The sequence below is a fragment of the Lissotriton vulgaris genome, chromosome 6 (assembly GCF_964263255.1).
Source record: "Lissotriton vulgaris chromosome 6, aLisVul1.2, whole genome shotgun sequence".
NCBI lineage: Eukaryota > Metazoa > Chordata > Amphibia > Caudata > Salamandridae > Lissotriton > Lissotriton vulgaris.
In genome coordinates, this window is record NC_141694.1 from 925,502,696 (window position 1) to 925,520,827 (window position 18,132).

At 46.8% G+C, this 18,132-nt stretch overlaps 1 protein-coding gene across 1 annotated transcript in view; it reads left to right on the forward strand.

The window, feature by feature from the left end:
- The first annotated feature begins 1,580 nt into the window (after positions 1-1,580).
- LOC147708211 (uncharacterized) overlaps positions 1,581-18,132 on the forward strand; it is a 57,399-nt gene continuing 40,847 nt past the window's right edge. Inside the window, exons 1-3 of the mRNA XM_086925716.1 lie at positions 1,581-1,944; positions 3,169-3,255; positions 4,430-4,552. Coding sequence (XP_086781842.1) covers positions 1,581-1,944; positions 3,169-3,255; positions 4,430-4,552 — 574 coding nt within the window. The remainder of the gene's footprint in view (positions 1,945-3,168; positions 3,256-4,429; positions 4,553-18,132) is intronic.

Below are 18,132 nucleotides of genomic sequence, written 5' to 3' on the forward strand. Positions count from 1 at the left end.
TTCACTGAGAATCTTCTACCACCCGTCCGGGCTCTTTTCACTCTGGCCACTTGTAACAAAAATTTGTGGTCAGAGCGCAGGGCTCTAGTAGCCTTGTAAGGGAGCACCATATTACCCAAGATGGGAGGCCCCTTCCCCCGCAGGATTTTATGAGCCGCACAGAGAGATTTAAATTTTATCCTCTCCCGTACCGGAAGCCAATGCAACACTCTTAATGCCGGTTTTGCTGACTGTCTCCTTGGAATATTCATCAGCAGCCTTGCTGCTGCGTTCTGCACTTGTTGGAGTTTATGGAGCGTTGCTTCCGGAGCGCCCAAAAAAATTGCATTGCTATAATCCAACCTCGAGACAATCAGCCCCTGGATAAGAAGTTTCCTAGAGGTCGGAGGGAGAAGGGGTAAGATCTTACGGGCTGATCGGAGCAGAGCAAAACAGACTCCGGCGTTTTTTTTTGCATGGGTCTTAAAAGACAGGTCTTGTTCCAGCCACACACCCAGGCTTTTGATCTCCTTTTTGGGGCTTGGAGGATCGCCAAGACAACTTCAACTTCAGTAAGCATGGGCGAATTTTGCCAATCTGGCGTTCGCGAATTTGCGTATTTGCGAACTCGCAATCCGAAAAATCCGCGAATTCTCGGGAATTAGCGTTTTTTTTTTTTTGGTGTTCGCAAGGGTTTCTGCCAGTTCGCGAGGGTTTGGTACCAGTTCGCAATTGCGAACTTACTTGTCGGCTCGCAACGGTTGCGACTATGTTGTTTCTACGTCTGGTTCATCATCACAGGTTCCCAGCACCCTCTGTTTCACCACTGCCACCCTCTGTTTCACCCATGCCACCCTCTGGTACATCAATGCCACCCTCTGGTTCATCATCACTGTAGATTATGGGGGTAAAAGCAAGCACACCTGCCCTGCTTCAACTGACATGAATTAATTTGGGGTTGCTTTATTAATGTGTCACTGTTTTAAAATTCCAGTCTGGCACCTGCTTCCTTATCAGTAATTTGCTTTCTGTTGCAGTGCATTTTTTTTCCAGGACCTTTGTGGCCTACTTGTAGCTATTCTATGAGCCTGCTGTGAGGGTCAGAGCAGGGTCATACAATTGTTGCAACTAGCAACTGAACTCTGGAGGGGCCCCAGTCAGGAAGCACTACAGGGAATGGTTACTAATGATGAGTTTGAACTTTTGCACCTGCTGAGTGCTTTCACTTTTGCAAAACTCGTTTTTCTGCAATTTCGCGGGATTCGCGGGGCGCAAACTTGCGCGAGATCGAATTCGGAAGCCGCAAATTCGTGCAAACTTACCCGCGCGGTCGTGAACGGGTGCGGCCATCTTGTTTCTCATTCATTGCTATGGTTCTGGGCATGCTTCTTCTATCCTCTCTGAATCTCTGCCATCCTTTGCTTGTTTGAATTTTATTTTGATCTATTTTACTTATTATCTATCCCTCTATTTTTCTAGCTCTATATTTTTGTGTTTTCTGCTACTTTTGGTTAATTTGAAACTACTTTTTTAAACTCTTTTCTTTTCTTCTCTTCCCTATTCTATTTTCTTTATTATTTAGCTTCCTTTCTGCCCAGACCATGGTAAAGGGAGCCGGGAAGCATCCCGAGAAGGGGAAGGGTCCCGCACCCCGTGCCCGGCTCCCGTGCGGGCGTTTGAGGGGGGAGCAGGTCGCACCCCGGGAGATCTTCAGCCCGGAGGAGGTGGCCGCACTAATTTTTTATGTTCAGCGCCGCCTCCCCAGGACCATCATGGCAGGCGGCAAGATCGCTAGCGGGTACGGGATCCAGGAGCGCCGGAAGCGGTGGGAGAAGGTGTGCCGGGCCATGTACCACCACACTCGGGTCCGGCGCAGCTACAACCAGACCACCCACCGCTGGATGGATGTCCTGGACCGGGAACGCGATCTGCTCGACCTGCTCGGCCTTGAGATCCCCGGGCTTGGTGAGTAGTAGTAGCTCTATTTCTTTACTATGTTTTCTCCTGCTCTGTGTGTTATTATCTTGCAAATTTTTGTTTTTTAACAAGAGCAATAATGCTGCTGATTACATTTTAGGTAAATTATATTTCAAAATCTTCTGTGCATTTCAGGTGCACTGCTCTCCTTCTCAGTAGCGCTGCTACTATGCTTATTTGTTTTCGATTTTGTGCTCATTTCATTGGCCTGTGAAATTATGCATGAGTGTAGTTTAAAGAACTGCCTAATGCTAGACACTAAGGGTCAGATTTTTAATTACCGGCGCATCCCTGCAAAGTAGCAGGGATGCACCAGTAATTGTGCGCCACGCCACCACCACCCATGGTTTGCCGTATTAACAATGCGGCCCACCATGGGCCCAAAACGTCACCAAAGTGTTACGCATCTGTGCCGTAAAGGCGGCGCATTGCTGGACTTGCGTCGCAACGATGGCGCAGCTCCAGCAATGCTCTGGGGTGCCCTATCTGCTTCAAGCAGGCGCAGGGTTTAAGTCACGCATCATTGTCCTCAAAGTGACTGATTGAAATCTTGTAGATTTCCCTCAGCCACTTTTTACAATGCGTTCCTGCGCAGGAACGCCGTCCCTTGCGCCGGAATGCCCCTTGATGGCGCAGGGCTTTACAACGTGATGCATCTCCCATATGCGTCACGTTGTTAATATACGCCGCACCATGGCGCCTCTTTTGTTCTGCCGCTGCGTCACAAAAGTCACGCAACAATGGAGCAAAAGAGCCGCAAGGGGCTTCTAAATCAGCCCCTACAGACTCAAGTCCAGTCCTTCCTTTGTACACATGGCGATAAGAAGAAATAGTGGTGGTGGATTGATAGTTTGAGTATTTTAATGACTGGTTAATGTAGTAGGAAACTTTAGTGTTGTCGCTGATCTGCAATCACGATGGACTTTGTCTGTCACTTCGCGTGCTGCGGACTGCTGCCTGCCAGTCCTAGGCAAACCTTTTTAGTACTTTATTTAGTGAGTTACATAAGAACTTTCCCAGTCGATGGTCCGCAAATCAAGCAATACTAATAACGTAGTAGACCACATGAGATCGGTCAATATATCCCGTGGAATAGTTGTCTATTTGCTATTTCGCCAAAATATTTTGTTATTGTTCTTTTGAAATGTTTGATTTGGTTGACAAATCTCATCCATGTTTTCTGGTCTTTCTTTCTTTCATGTTGTACATCAGCTCCCCCCAGGGGCAAGAGGGCATTGGTGGAGGCTGCTGCTGCTGCTGAACAGGATCGGTCAGGCGAGGGCTCCTTTGCTGGCCCCGGTAAGTTTTAATTTTAATATAGAGTACCTATTTTTTCCTAGCGTTCCTGATTAGATTTTTTGTAAATCATCTTTGATCTTCTTGTAGACTGTATCTAAATTCTTATCCTGCCTCGACTATGACTCCCTGTGGTATTACTAGATTATTCTTATTAGTCTGTCTGTGTAGCTAAGTAAGATTGCACATTTGGCAATTCCATTTGACTCCCATTCTAGTCAGCAATAGCTCTATGCACTGAGTGCAGTCCTCTGGGATTGTCCATAATGTCTTTTCAAGTCTTCTAAATGTTTATGCTTTGACAATTGCCAACAATAAAAAGGTGAATGACCACCAAGAATGAATAAGATACTACTTTACTTTTGGTTTGGAAAGGAGGACAATCCATTCTACTACTGTTGCAGGGACAAATCTGCACAAACAGAACTATGGACACTAAATAGTGCATTGTTTATCAATTATAATAGGCGCAGGTAGACTTTCCACATACCTCAGTGATATCAGACTTTGAAGAACCCACAATCTCCTTACTGACTAGATAGTGTGGCAGAGTCATTTAGCTCCCGAATTCATCGATGATTGATCCCCAATGATGAATGAATATCCAACGCAGGACAAGAGTACGGAGTCAGAGTCCAGAAGTGTCAGTGGCACGGGCTCATGCTTGCAAATTGCAAAACCTTTTGCTCATTCACTCATGACCAAAAACCACAGAGTCTATTTAAGTTTTAAAGCTTTATTAAAAGTAAAAATATTTATTAAAATCAAGCTTGTCATAAAACAGAAACGGTTGATTAAAAATGGAAAAGTGCTAATAGTGATTTATTTCACACATTTATTGTGGGCGAGCCGAGCCCTCACCTGGTTTGAACTTTAATTTTTCTTTTTGGTGATGAATCATTGGTCCCTCTGTCCTAGTGGTGATGATGATGATTTTTTCTTAGAAGTGAAGCTTCTGTCTGTTATTAGAAAAATGGTGCGTGTTAAAAAGCAAGCATTCATCAGTTGTGCCAAAAAGTGCAGCAAGACAAGACCCTTCACTGGAAAATTTTACTTTAGAGTAGACAGTCACAAATTATTAGATTGGTTTCTGTATTCACATTTCTTCATTCCTAGACAAAATGCTAGTGAGTGGTGTATGTCTATGACATCTAACATTCTTAAAAGTACTTTGTAGGTGGAACATCTGGTGCTGGGCCCAGCGCGGAGGTGGAGGAGGGAAGCTCTAGGGAGGAGGCGGTGCAAGTGCCGGAGCCGGACCAAACTGCTGTGCGGGTTGCCACAGTAGTGGCGGGCAGTGGTAAGCTCTTATATTCCTTACTTATTGAGATTGCAGACTGCATAGTGTGCTGCTCCCTGTGAGAAAACGTAAGGTTTGTCCAGATGAGAGACATGAAGAAGAATGATTGACATTTAGGGGCCTATTATGATGGCGGACGGACCTGAGTCCGTCTGCCACCATAGAGTAGGAGGGACCGTCCGCAGGTGCAGTGGCGGTCCCTCTGTGGTAATTAGAATGTGACCGCCACCCTGGCGATCACATCCTGTATTTTTATCATTGCGGCGGGTGCTGCTTGAAGCAGCACCCGCTGCAATGATAAAAATGTAAGTTGTGCATTTGCATGCACAAAGCAGCAGGCACCGCGTGGTGCCTGCCGCTTTGTGCAGGCAAATGCAGGGGGTACCATAGGTACCCCCCATGTGCACCCCCCACCCCCCCTTCACCTCTGGGGGCCTGCAACGGGCCCCCAAACAAAAATCTGTATGCCTTTGCACATCGGAAATGTCGCCGTGTAAAGGCATGTGTTCCTCCAGACATCCTAATATGGCTGGCGGTGTCTGATAGACACCGCCAGCCATGTTAGTGCTTTTCCGCCGCGGACGGGAGGCGACCGCGACGGAAAAGCTGCGGACTGAAAAACGATCCCCCAGCCATCCTAATCTGGCGGGGGGTCTTTTTCAGTCCGCTGCGGATTTCCCGCATCCTCCGGGCCGGCGGTGGATTCCGCCGGCCCGGAGGATGCGGGAAATCCGCAATCCTAATCTGCCCCATAGTTTGAATGGATGGATCCCTGGATCATGGTACTATCTGAGTCTTAGATAGCATATGTGTATCTAGAGAGAGTGGACGGTCACTGGATGAACTAAGTGTTACTTTGAAGAGCATGTAACACCGCACCCGTACGTCCGTCCCAGTGTAGGAAAGGCAAGGAAAAGAAGTTGTAATTTTGTCCGAATACTACCATGCATAGTAGCAGTAGTTTGTATTGCAAGCACAGCATATATCCGGCTATTACGATGGCCACTCACTACCTCTGTTAATAAGTTTAGTAGAACTCGGTCATTCATGTGTGGATGCATCACTGTTCACTCAATAAAAAGCAAAGCACCTAAAGTCATCCCATATGTAAGTAAATGCATACCATGTGCAGTGATAGATAATCAGATTATTTATCTTCTTCATTTTCCTTTTCTAGTATTCATTGGCACTGTAGGGTGAAACTAACATTAATTAAGCAGTAGCCCTTGTAACAGTGTATTCTCAGTGCCACCCGTAATAGAAAAGTAACTGCATCACCACCTGTATGTACTGGACTGGTACAGTAACGCAAGTCTGTCTCACTCATCATGGCGGGCGTCTGTTTTCCTCGGGTGCAAGTTGACTACGCTGGCATGATGCCGGCTTGCAGAAGTTAACGTACCAATTTTGCTAAACAAGAGAGAAGAAGAAGAAGAAGCCTGGTGTACTGTCATAGTCGACTCTAATGGAGTGAGTCCATAGTGCTCGTAGAATTTATTCCTTAAACTCCCACTAATGTTAGAGCAAGGGTGAAGAAGTGGGAGGTTAGATAGATACTGGCCACAATAGTTATGTACTGCACTTGCAAGTTGCTAGTTCTACTGTGACACAACTTTCTGCTGAATCATTTTTTGTTAATCTTAAAGAGCATTGGTTACAGACTATGTCTTTCTTTCTTCATATAGATGCTCCTTCCAAACCAACCCGGAAGGAGCTGGCTACACAGGCCCGGCAACGGAGGCTGGAGGCCACTGTCGCTGAATATCGGCGGCTGGTGGCCCAGGAGGAGGGGGACACGCAGTCTACCACTACATCTACAGGGACTGCTGCATCCTCCTCTGCGCTCCCTGGGCCACCCAGACAGCGCAGGTCTCCAGCGGTAGAGAGCCGGGGTACCGCAGCCACCCACCACCGCCGAGCGAAGAAATCAGCTGCCCCCCACAGCAGTTGGAAGAAACATATGCACCGCCTTTCCCTGAGGGTTTCCTACCTCGAGCACGAGCTGCTCAACACCAAAACCCTGCTCGAGACCCTCCGCAAGGAGCATTCCGACCTGGCCCGGAAATTCAACAGCAGCAGCCAGCAGTAGGAGGAGACTGTCCCTTGCCCCTTTTTTAAAGACTTCTGGGGGGTGGGAATTGGGAGGTTTTTTTTTTACTTTTTTGGACTTTTCACGGACATTCGTTGGGGTTAGGGAGTAGGGGTGGGTTGGGTCTTGTGGGAGATTATTTTTGCCAGGGATATAAATATACTTTAAACTCTATCTTAGCATACGTGTTTTTTATGCTTTTGAGGCTGGTGGGTGGGGGTTTAACAGTAACTTTGTTTTGGTGACACTTAAGTGGCATCTTGTTTCAAGTTGTGTAATTATTTGCCCAAATGTTTTCAAAACTAAGTGCCTCTCACAGAGTAAGTGAATTCAAGAGTGCTAGGACTTTAGTACTACTACCGTCAATCTCTCGTCTCTCCTAATACTCCATTATACTACCTCCCACCAAACGCTTATCATACCTGTAATTTGTGTTTGAAAGTAGGGCTAGGCCCAGGGCTGGCTCCACGGGAAATGGCGATTAAGGTTGGCAATCCTGGGCGGATGAAATGTCCTCATTGCGGTGGTACTAGTGGTGTGACACAGTGGCAGTTGCATGCCTATGGAAAAAAAGAAAATGAAACCTGGTTTGTCCTTACTGTAGCATTACAACGGTACGATAGAGAATATAGCAGGTGACAGTACACTAGAACAGTGCCACAATGTAGCCTAACAAATGGTAAAGTATTGAAAGTATAACTAGTACTTGCGTTGAATTTCTTTGACATTGGCTACTTCTACAAGAAATAGTACTGAATATGCGTAAGTCTAGAATATATCCTCGGATTCCTTCACCGGCCTGTTGCTATGACCTTATCCTCCCCAGCAAGTGTGTGGAATTATTGATGTCATTTAGTCACACATCAATCAAAACCACACAGCCCGGGGGAAGAGGGTTAGGGTTTGGAAAATGGATGGGAATGGGGGTTTCTTTTTGGGTAGGTTTTGTTGAGAGAAAAAAAAAAGCACAGCATTGACAAACAATAATTGAACATAAAGAAATCTTTGGGTACAAAGCTAACCATAAATCTTTTACGTGACATAAAGGAAGTGCATGCACTACTGAATGCATTGTTACTGAAAAGTAAGTAGTACTTTCAACAACCGTGAATGACAGAATGCGACAGTACAGGGCTACATTAAATTAGGTTTAAAAAATAGCCGAAGTAAAACCTATAGAATGGCTGTAGGGATCAATTTAGAAGCAGAGAGAGATCCAAGAAATGCTGTCACACTCATAGAAGAAAACAATGGATACTGTATCTGTATGTTGTTGTAGTTTCCTGTTGAATTTGCTAAGTAAGTTGCATGCAGCAAACCATTCCTCTTATTAGCGGCACTCCTCCATTCCAGCTGACGCTTCGTCCATCAATGTTGGTGACCAGAAGACACCCTGTCCACTGCCTGCCTGATGCTGAATTGCGGCTCGCTAATGTGAAGCCTGACTCCATCCTTTTTTCCCCAGTGCACAGACTGAAACCCGGCCTGTAATTATTGAACGAAAAACAGGAAGTGATATTACAACACCACTGATAAATAAATATAAGGCATGTACGCTGTGTAGTGCAAAAAGTCACACTTTGAGTTTCCTAATAGACAGTACAATATTTTTGAAAGTGCGTACTCTGTCTGAGTCTCCTTTTGAAGGATAAATAAGTATGGACAAATTAATTTAGCGGATCTTTCCCCTCAAGCTAGGTGTACTGTAAACTGTGTTTTAGAACAAAATTAGACCTTCCCAGCAGTGCTCCCACCCAGACCCTTACTAAAGCCATTCGCAAAAATGTAGAAGACCCCAATCAGATCTAAAAAAACGAGGCCTAGCAGAAAACTGGTGACAAAACGTACTTTGAAAGTAAAAGTAGGCCCAAAAACCCCCCTTACCCACCATGGATTGTATTCAAACCACTTGCAAGCAAGCAAAAGTATCCATAGCCAGCATCGCTCCAAGACTCGAAAACCCCCCCACCCAAACACATGCAATAGAAATACTGCTAACCCTAACGAGCCCTAAGTTAAGAATAGTGGCAAAGGCTTTCTTTAACTATGCCAAATCCCCCCTTTCCCACCATGGATTTTCTTCAAATGACTTGCAACCAAAATTACACATTCCCACGAGTGCTCTAGGACCCCAGAACTCAGTTGCAAAAATCTAGAACACCCCGAAACACATGCAATCCTGCTGCTAGGGCTAACCCTAACGAACCCTAAGTTACAAAAAGTGCCAAAAGGCTTTTCCTTATGGATTTTGTCCAAACCACTTCTATCCGGTATTAGACCTTCCCAGCAATGCCCCAAGACCCGCCAACCCACCCGCAAAAAAGCACAACACCCCCAAACAGCCAAAAAGGAAAATCTCATACTTACAATATTTCTCGGCCTTCGGTCCAAACGCGCTGTGCAGCTAGGTCATAACTCCCGTTTTCCACCACGGGTTTCCTGAAAAGCAAATGCAATCAAGATTAGACTGTCCCAGCAGTGCTCCCAAACCCCAAAACTCACCCACAAACACCCGGAACCCCCCCAAAGAGCACCTGAAAGGCATGCAAGTCAGCAAAAACGCAAAAAAAAACTTGCCTCCGATTTGGTCCAAACCACTTTTATCCGGTATTAGAGCTTCCCAGCAATGGCCCCAGAGCCGTCAACCCAGGCAAAAACTAGTAGAAGACCCCCAAACAGCCAAAAAGCAAAAGTACAAAAATGGGGACTTAGTCATTTTTTTTGCAATTTCCAAAATAACTCCGCGCGTGCTCTGCAGCTAGGCCCTAACTCCCCTCTGCCACCATGGATTTGCTTCAAACCTCTTGCAATCTAAAGTATCCATAGCCAGCAGTGCTCCCAGACCCCGAAACCCACCCACAAACACCAGGAAGCCCCCCAAACAGGCCCCCGAAAACGCTACATTGAGCAAAATGTCAGAAATAGCAACAAAAAAAATCTGCATGGATTTTGTACGAACCACTTCTATCCGGTATTAGACCTTCCCAGCAATGCCCCAAGACCCGCCAACCCACCCGCAAAAAAGCACAACACCCCTAAACAGCCAAAAAGGAAAATCTCATACTTACAATATTTCTCGGCCTTCGGTCCAAACGCGCTGTGCAGCTAGGTCATAACTCCCGTTTTCCACCACGGATTTCCTGAAAAGCAAATGCAATCAAAATTAGACTGTCCCAGCAGTGCTCCCAGACCCCAAAACTCACCCACAAACACCCGGAACCCCCCCAAACAGCACCTGAAAGGCAAGCAAGTCAGCAAAAACGCAAAAAATAATTCGCCTCCGATTTGGTCCAAACCACTTTTATCCGGTATTAGAGCTTCCCAGCAATGGCCCCAGAGCCGTCAACCCAGGCGAAAACTAGTAGGAGACCCCCAAACAGCCAAAAAGCAAAAGTACAAAAATGGGGACTTAGTCATTTTTTTGGCAATTTCCAAAATCACTCCGCGCGTGCTCTGCAGCTAGGCCCTAACTCCCCTCTGCCACCATGGATTTGCTTCAAACCTCTTGCAATCTAAAGTATCCATAGCCAGCAGTGCTCCCAGACCCCGAAACCCACCCACAAACACCAGGAAGCCCCCCAAACAGGCCCCCAAAAATGCTACATTGAGCAAAATGTCAGAAATAGCAAAAAAAAATTCTGCATGGATTTTGTACGAACCACTTCTATCCGGTATTAGACCTTCCCAGCAATGCCCTAAGACCCGCCAACCCACCCGCAAAAAAGCACAACACCCCCAAACAGCCAAAAAGGAAAATCTCATACTTACAATATTTCTCGGCCTTCGGTCCAAACGCGCTGTGCAGCTAGGTCATAACTCCCGTTTTCCAAAACGGATTTCCTGAAAAGCAAATGCAATCAAAATTAGACTGTCCCAGCAGTGCTCCCAGACCCCAAAACTCACCCACAAACACCCGGAACCCCCCCAAAACAGCACCTGAAAGGAAAGCAAGTCAGCAAAAACGCAAAAAATAATTCGCCTCCGATTTGGTCCAAACCACTTTTATCCGGTATTAGAGCTTCCCAGCAATGGCCCCAGAGCCGTCAACCCAGGCGAAAACTAGTAGAAGACCCCCAAACAGCCAAAAAGCAAAAGTACAAAAATGGGGACTTAGTCATTTTTTTGGCAATTTCCAAAATCACTCTGCGCGTGCTCTGCAGCTAGGCCCTAACTCCCCTATGCCACCATGGATTTGCTTTAAACCTCTTGCAATCTAAAGTATCCATAGCCAGCAGTGCTCCCAGACCCCGAAACCCACCCACAAACACCAGGAAGCCCCCCAAACAGGCCCCTGAAAACGCTACATTGAGCAAAATGTCAGAAATAGCAAAAAATAATTCTGCATGGATTTTGTACGAACCACTTCTATCCAGTATTAGACCTTCCCAGCAATGCCCCAAGACCCGCCAACCCACCCGCAAAAAAGCACAACACCCCCAAACAGCCAAAAAGGAAAATCTCATACTTACAATATTTCTCGGCCTTCGGTCCAAACGCGCTGTGCAGCTAGGTCATAACTCCCGTTTTCCACCACGGATTTCCTGAAAAGCAAATGCAATCAAAATTAGACTGTCCCAGCAGTGCTCCCAGACCCCAAAACTCACCCACAAACTCCCGGAACCCCCCCAAACAGCACCTGAAAGGCAAGCAAGTCAGCAAAAATGCAAAAACATTTTCGCCTCCGATTTGGTCCAAACCACTTTTATCCGGTATTAGAGCTTCCCAGCAATGGCCCCAGAGCCGTCAACTCACCGGCAAAGAAGTAGAACACCCCCACAAGTGCAGAGTCTTTCTTCATTGGGCGTAATCCAGCCCTCTGCTTTGAGGGAAATAGGAGTCTGGAGGAGGAGGATAGAGGAGCATGTTCTTGTGAACTTGTGAACCTGAGGAATGCAGACTGCGGCACCTTCAAATCAATAAGCAAACAAGTGAAGACAGTTCTGCTGATGGGCTTGTTTTTGTGATTAGGTGATTAAAGTTTGAATTATAGTAACTGTGCACAACAAAGAAAGACAGACACACAGGAATAAAAGTGAATAAGGACGAAAAAGAAAGTTATTGATTCATTGTCTCATTTTCAGGGCTCGGTGTCAGTGAATAAGAATAAGGCTTCGTCATCATACTCTGCGAATTCAGGCAGGGTGAGGTCAGTGTCACCTAACAGAAGACATTCCCTCATCTACGTTGCTGTCCACCTCGTCTTCATCCGGCGTGCTTTCTCGTACTTTGTAATCTGGTGGTATGAGGTGCTGATTCATCTTGATCATTGTTAACCTCTCCACATTTTTGGGCGAGAGGCGGCTCCGTTTGGAAGTTACAATGCCACCAGCAGCACTGAAAACACTTTCAGAAGACACGCTTGCGAGTGGGCAAGACAAGTAGTTTATAGCCAGGTTGGAGAGCTGTGCCCACAATTCTTTTTCCCATGCCAATACGCCAATGGGTCAGCATTAACATAGACCTCTGTTGAGTCATTCAGATAGTCCTGCACCATCGACTCAAGGTCCTCCAAGGTTCCTCCACTTTGCTTACTTTTTGCTGTGACCTTTTGAGAACCAAACCCAAGCCGAGTTAGCCAATCCTCTTCTGCATCCAATGTTACTGTTGTGTCTGGTGCAGATGATCCGGTTGCCGGTGTCTTTAACGGCTGAGAGGTCACTTGTGCCACAGCCACAGGTGCAGAAGTTGATTCTTTTGACTTGGGATGGTCTGCTGATGCTGATGTACTGCCTTTTCCTTCAATTTTCTGCTGTTCTCTTTCAAACCTCTTGGCTGACAAGGCTAGCCAACGTTTGTACTTTGTAACATCTTGATCACCAAAAGGAAAGAATGCTTGGCCTGCCAGTGCCTTTTTGTAGCGTGGATCCAGAATAGTAGCACAAATGTAATGCTGTTCTGAGTGGATCATTTTAAGACGATCATCACCAAGTAGGCGCTCTAATAATTTCTCCGCCAAAAGAAAAGCGTCTTTCATTTCTTCATCTTTTTCAAACATAGAAGACACCGCCTTCAGTTAGTGCTCCAGCATGCGCAACAATGGGATAGCTTTTCCCAAATTACAGTCCTCCTTGCTGACTGAACGCGTGAAGACCTCAAAAGGACGAAGCATGTCTGTCAGGCTTTTAACTAGGTTCCATTGCGCCGCATCTAGCCTCAGGTCCTTCTGAGCTGTACCCACTGTTAAGAAATAGTGATCTAGTACCGTATACTGCTCATACAGACGATCAAGCATGTAGAAGGTTGAGTTCCAACGTGTTGCCACCTCCTGGATGAGTCCTTTCACTGGCATTCAACGTTCATGTAGCAGGCTCCTCAGATGCTTCCGGGCCTTAAAAGAATGGCTGAAATGGTTGCACATTCTTCGGCAGATGGCCACTAACTCGCACGCTGGACTGTCTTCATCACTCAAGAATTTTTTAACAACCAGGTTTATACAGTGCGCCAAACACGGCACTCTGAAATAGTCACCCAGCTCCATGGCCTTAACTACATTGGCGCCATTATCCGTGGAAACATAACCAATCTGGCGTTTTTTTGGGGACAGCCAGTGAAAGACCTTTGTGTTAAACTCATTCAAAATGTTTTCTGCTGTGTGACGTTTCTCCAAGCCAAACATGGCTAGTGTTGCATGTTTCCGAGCAGCTTTAAAAACTTGGTCCGGGTCAACACCTGCGTTTAGCTTTGCTTTAACCCCTGAAAAAGAGACCCAGTGTGCAGTGATGCACATGTAATCAGCGCCTGCGCCACTGGTCCACATGTCTGTTGTCAGATGTATAGTGTGAACAGCACTCTTCTGCAAAGCTGCCCCAATGACCTCCAGCACATCTTCATGTAGTGCTGGAACCGCAACTCTGGCAAAATAGAACCGGCTAGGAACCTTCCATTTAGGGCAGAGTGCTGCCACTAATTCTAGAAAACCAACCCCTTCTACAAAAGAAAAAGGGAGAAGGTCCAGAGCTAGCATTTTAGCCAGCTTAGTGTTATACAGACGCGTCAGTGGGTGGTTGCATTCATATGGCGCTTCTGTAAACAACATGGTTCTAATGTTACCCTGGACCAAGCATTTACGGGATGATGATGATGACTTCTTCGACCCAGTTACGCTCACTGATGAACTTTTTCGCATTGGTGTCTCACTCTCTCCCACACTCTTAGTGTGGCTCACATGGGGTGTGCTGCTGACAGGGGTACTGGGTGTAAGTGAAGTGTTTGACACGTCTTCTTCCTCCTTGTCATCATCAGATGAAACATCAACGTTTTCTTGACGTGCAATTCGGGCTTCCTTGATCGCCTTTAGGTGTGCAAACCATTGGACAGCGTGCTGTCTCTTAAGATGACCTCTCTGGCCTCCGGTACCATAGTTGGTACCAAACTTACCACGACTAACTGCAAGCTTACAAATGCTACAAATGGCAAAGTTTTCCCTTTTTGGGCAAACACTAAAGAAGTCCCAAGCTGGGGACTTGAATTGTCTGTGGGGGCCGGAGGAGGCGGCGATACTGGTGGTCATGCTGCTAATGCCAGATGAAGTGGAGGATGTGGATTGCCGAACTTTACTACGTTGTGCACTTTCACCACCACTAATTGAGGTCGAGGTGGATGGAGGTCCCTTCTAGCGAGGAAGAAATATGGAAGCGGTAGGTGTTGGTGTACTAGTTAACTCCAATGATTGTGGTGTTTCCATTGCCTCCTCATCGACAACATCATCATCACGCTCAGCAGCTTCTCGGGCTAGGGTCAAAATGTCTGTTTGCTGCATGCCCCCTGAGGCTGGAGTGAAGCCTATGATGACTGCGTCGTCGTCGTGAGAGTCTTCATCAGCAGCAGTATCCGCCACTTCTTGTTGAGCCTCATCACACTCCATAAGTATGAGACTTTGGACGAGCTTCCTTTTACGCTTAACTACCTTTGTCAGATCATGGTGTGCCTCACTCTCAGACGGCAATGGTGCTGGTTCCCAATTTTGATCCATATCATCAGAAGGAGGTGTGCTTGAAGAAGATGTAGACACCACCCTTGATCTGTTCCTTGCTAGGGGTGTGGAAGACAATGAATGATCATCAGGAGGAGTGGCTTCCTCAAATGATACCTCGCCTTGATTGTCGATTTCCTGATGTGCCCCTACTTCAGGAGGAACAACTATTGTGGGCACTTGTGACCCTCCATGCACCTCTGCATGCACATCTCCTTGCGCTGCCTCTCCTTCCACTTGTACTTGGGCTTGTACTTGCACATGTGGTTGTTGTTGCGGCTGTGGTTGTTCTACACTCGTCAGATGAGTTACAACAACCTGTGTTGATTGAGGGACATTGCTGCTACTTTCTTGCGATGAGCCAACATCACTGGTCGATGGTAATTGAACAAGTAGACTGGCTGCCTCTGCAGCACTCAAGGGCTTGTACCTAAGTTGGCGTGGTGGTGGTGGTGGCACTGAGCCCAATGGAGCGGGGGTGCTGCTCCCAGCTTGGTCCCCAGCAGATCCCGCTGCTGCTGCAGGCGTACTTTTTTTTTTACTCCCAAAAAATGTGGCGGGCGGCACACCAGTCTCCTTGGTAACTTGCTTCTTCTGCTCCTTACTGGCAACTTTCTTGCTAGAGGAGCTACGGGGAACTTTTTTTGGGGCCATCTTCTTCAGAGCAGGTCAGAACAGCAGGCTGCAGTTGCACGAGTTGCAGAGTTGTCTGTGGCCAGACGTGACGTCGCGTGACGTTATGCTGCACACACACACACCGCTGCAGGACTTCTTCCTGGCACTGGTGGTTCTCTTGAGTCTTGTGCACCTAAAAGCAATGGAAGACAGAGGAACATCAGTTCAGTTATACACCCCAAAAAAACGAAAATCACAGAAAAATCAGCACAATCCCAAGCCATCCAGGCCCTCCATGATGTTTAAATTCAAGACACCCCACAGAAAGACTAGGCCCATGCACCACTCACTACCCCTGGTGAAAAGGCCACAACAACAGCCCAAAAAAACGAAAATCACAGACAAATCAGCACAATCCCAAGCCATCCAGGCCCTCCATGATGTTTAAATTCAAGACACCCCACAGAAAGACTAGGCCCATGCACCACTCACTACCCCTGGGCATAAAGGTTGAAAGCTAGGCAAAATGGTTGCAGACCTAAGAACACTGCCTGCATTCAAAATGGCCCCCTGCCTTCCAGCACATGGCCAGGGCCTGCCTGTAGCAGCACTCAAAATGGCCCCCACCCACATGGCCTGTCCCCATGAACACCCCAAAAAATCGAAAAACACAGAAAAATCAGCACAATCCCATGCCATCCATGCCCTCCATGATGTTTAAATTCAAGACACCCCACAGAAAGACTAGGCCCATGCACCACTCACTACCCCTGGTGAAAAGGCCACAACAACAGCCCAAAAAAACGAAAATCACAGAAAAATCAGCACAATCCCAAGCCATACAGGCCCTCCATGATGTTTAAATTCAAGACACCCCACAGAAAGACTAGGCCCATTCATCACTCACTACCCCTGGGCATAAAGGTTGAAAGCTAGGCAAAATGGTTGCAGACCTAAGAACACTGCCTGCATTCAAAATGGCCCCCTGCCTCCCAGCACATGGCCAGGGCCTGCCTGTAGCAGCACTCAAAATGGCCCCCACCCACATGGACTGTCCCCATGAACACCCCAAAAAATCGAAAAACACAGAAAAATCAGCACAATCCCATGCCATCCATGCCCTCCATGATGTTTAAATTCAAGACGCCCCACAGAAAGACTAGGCCCATGCACCACTCACTACCCTTGGTGAAAAGGCCACAACAACAGCCCAAAAAAATGAAAATCACAGAAAAATCAGCACAATCCCAAGCCATCCAGGCCCTCCATGATGTTTAAATTCAAGACGCCCCACAGAAAGACTAGGCCCATGCACCACTCACTACCCTTGGTGAAAAGGCCACAACAACAGCCCAAAAAAATGAAAATCACAGAAAAATCAGCACAATCCCAAGCCATCCAGGCCCTCCATGATGTTTAAATTCAAGACACCCCACAGAAAGACTAGGCCCATGCATCACTCACTACCCCTGGGCATAAAGGTTGAAAGCTAGGCAAAATGGTTGCAGATCTAAGAACACTGCCTGCATTCAAAATGGCCCCCTGCCTCCCAGCACATGGCCAGGGCCTGCCTGTAGCAGCACTCAAAATGGCCCCCACCCACATGGCCTGTCCCCATGAACACCCCAAAAATTCGAAAAACACAGAAAAATCAGCACAATTCCATGCCATCCATGCCCTCCATGATGTTTAAATTCAAGACATCCCACAGAAAGACTAGGCCCATGCACCACTCACTACCCCTGGTGAAAAGGCCACAACAACAGCCCAAAAAAACAAAAATCACAGAACAATCAGCACAATCCCAAGCCATCCAGTCCCTCCATGATGTTTTTATTAAAGAGACCACACAGAAAGACTCAGTCCACCCACCACTGAGTACCCCTGGGCAAAAGGCCCCAACAACAGCCCAAAAATCGAAAATTCCAAAATTGTAGTTGCAGCAACTGTAATGCCCCAAACAAACTTACTTGCATAAATTTCTAATCCAAAAGTGATCCAAAGAAAGTCAAAAAGGCCTCAAATCCAAATATCCAGCAGCATCCATAAAAAGTAATCCTTCCAGGTGAAGAATCCGAATGAAAGTGACCAGCACATGAAGAAAGCACTGGGAGGGGCCTGCTGGACAGGAACAGGAAGTTGGAGACTGTGGGGCACTTCCTTCCTCCCCCCCCCCCCCAAAATGGACTCCTTGCAAAAAAAAGTGCAGGCAAATGTCAACCTGAGAAGTTATTCTGATAAAAATCATCATTTCCAGAAGGTTTATGCTGCTTGCTGGTGGATTTCTTGTGCAGAATTGCAAATTTTGTATTTTCGCGAGTGCAAGATTGTTGCCGCCCACCGCATCTACGTGTTCACAATTGCGAACTCCCGCGATCACGGCGTACTCGCGTTGACAAACTCTCGCTGTGCAAGGTGGCAAGCCGCGATGACGTAATCGCGGTCGCCAAACTCCCACGGGATCCCGCAGCAAGATCCAAAATGGCGCAGCACTCGCAAAATATCGAGAAAAACAACTCGGCAAACGCTGAATGACGGTAAGTGAACGCCGCGCGCCGCAAAATTGTATCACCAAGAAAAAAAAATCCGCTGCGTGTGAATTTGCGGATTTTCGGTAAATTTGCGAGCCTTCGCGGATTGCGAATTTACCGAAAATCCGCAAAATCCGCGAGCGGAACGGATTTTCCGCCCATGCTTAAACTTCAGTAGCAACCGCAATAACACCGGGGTGGAGAGTCCCTTCAGAGGTCCATTCTCAACTTCAGGAATTGGCTCTATAGTTTTCCCATGTGGCATGGATTGGGGAGCTGCAGTGAGTGTTGGAGCCATAAAAGCTCTTCACAGTACTGTAAAGAATCATAAATGTTGTTTTTTTCTTTTGCTCCTTATAGTTTTTCTACATTA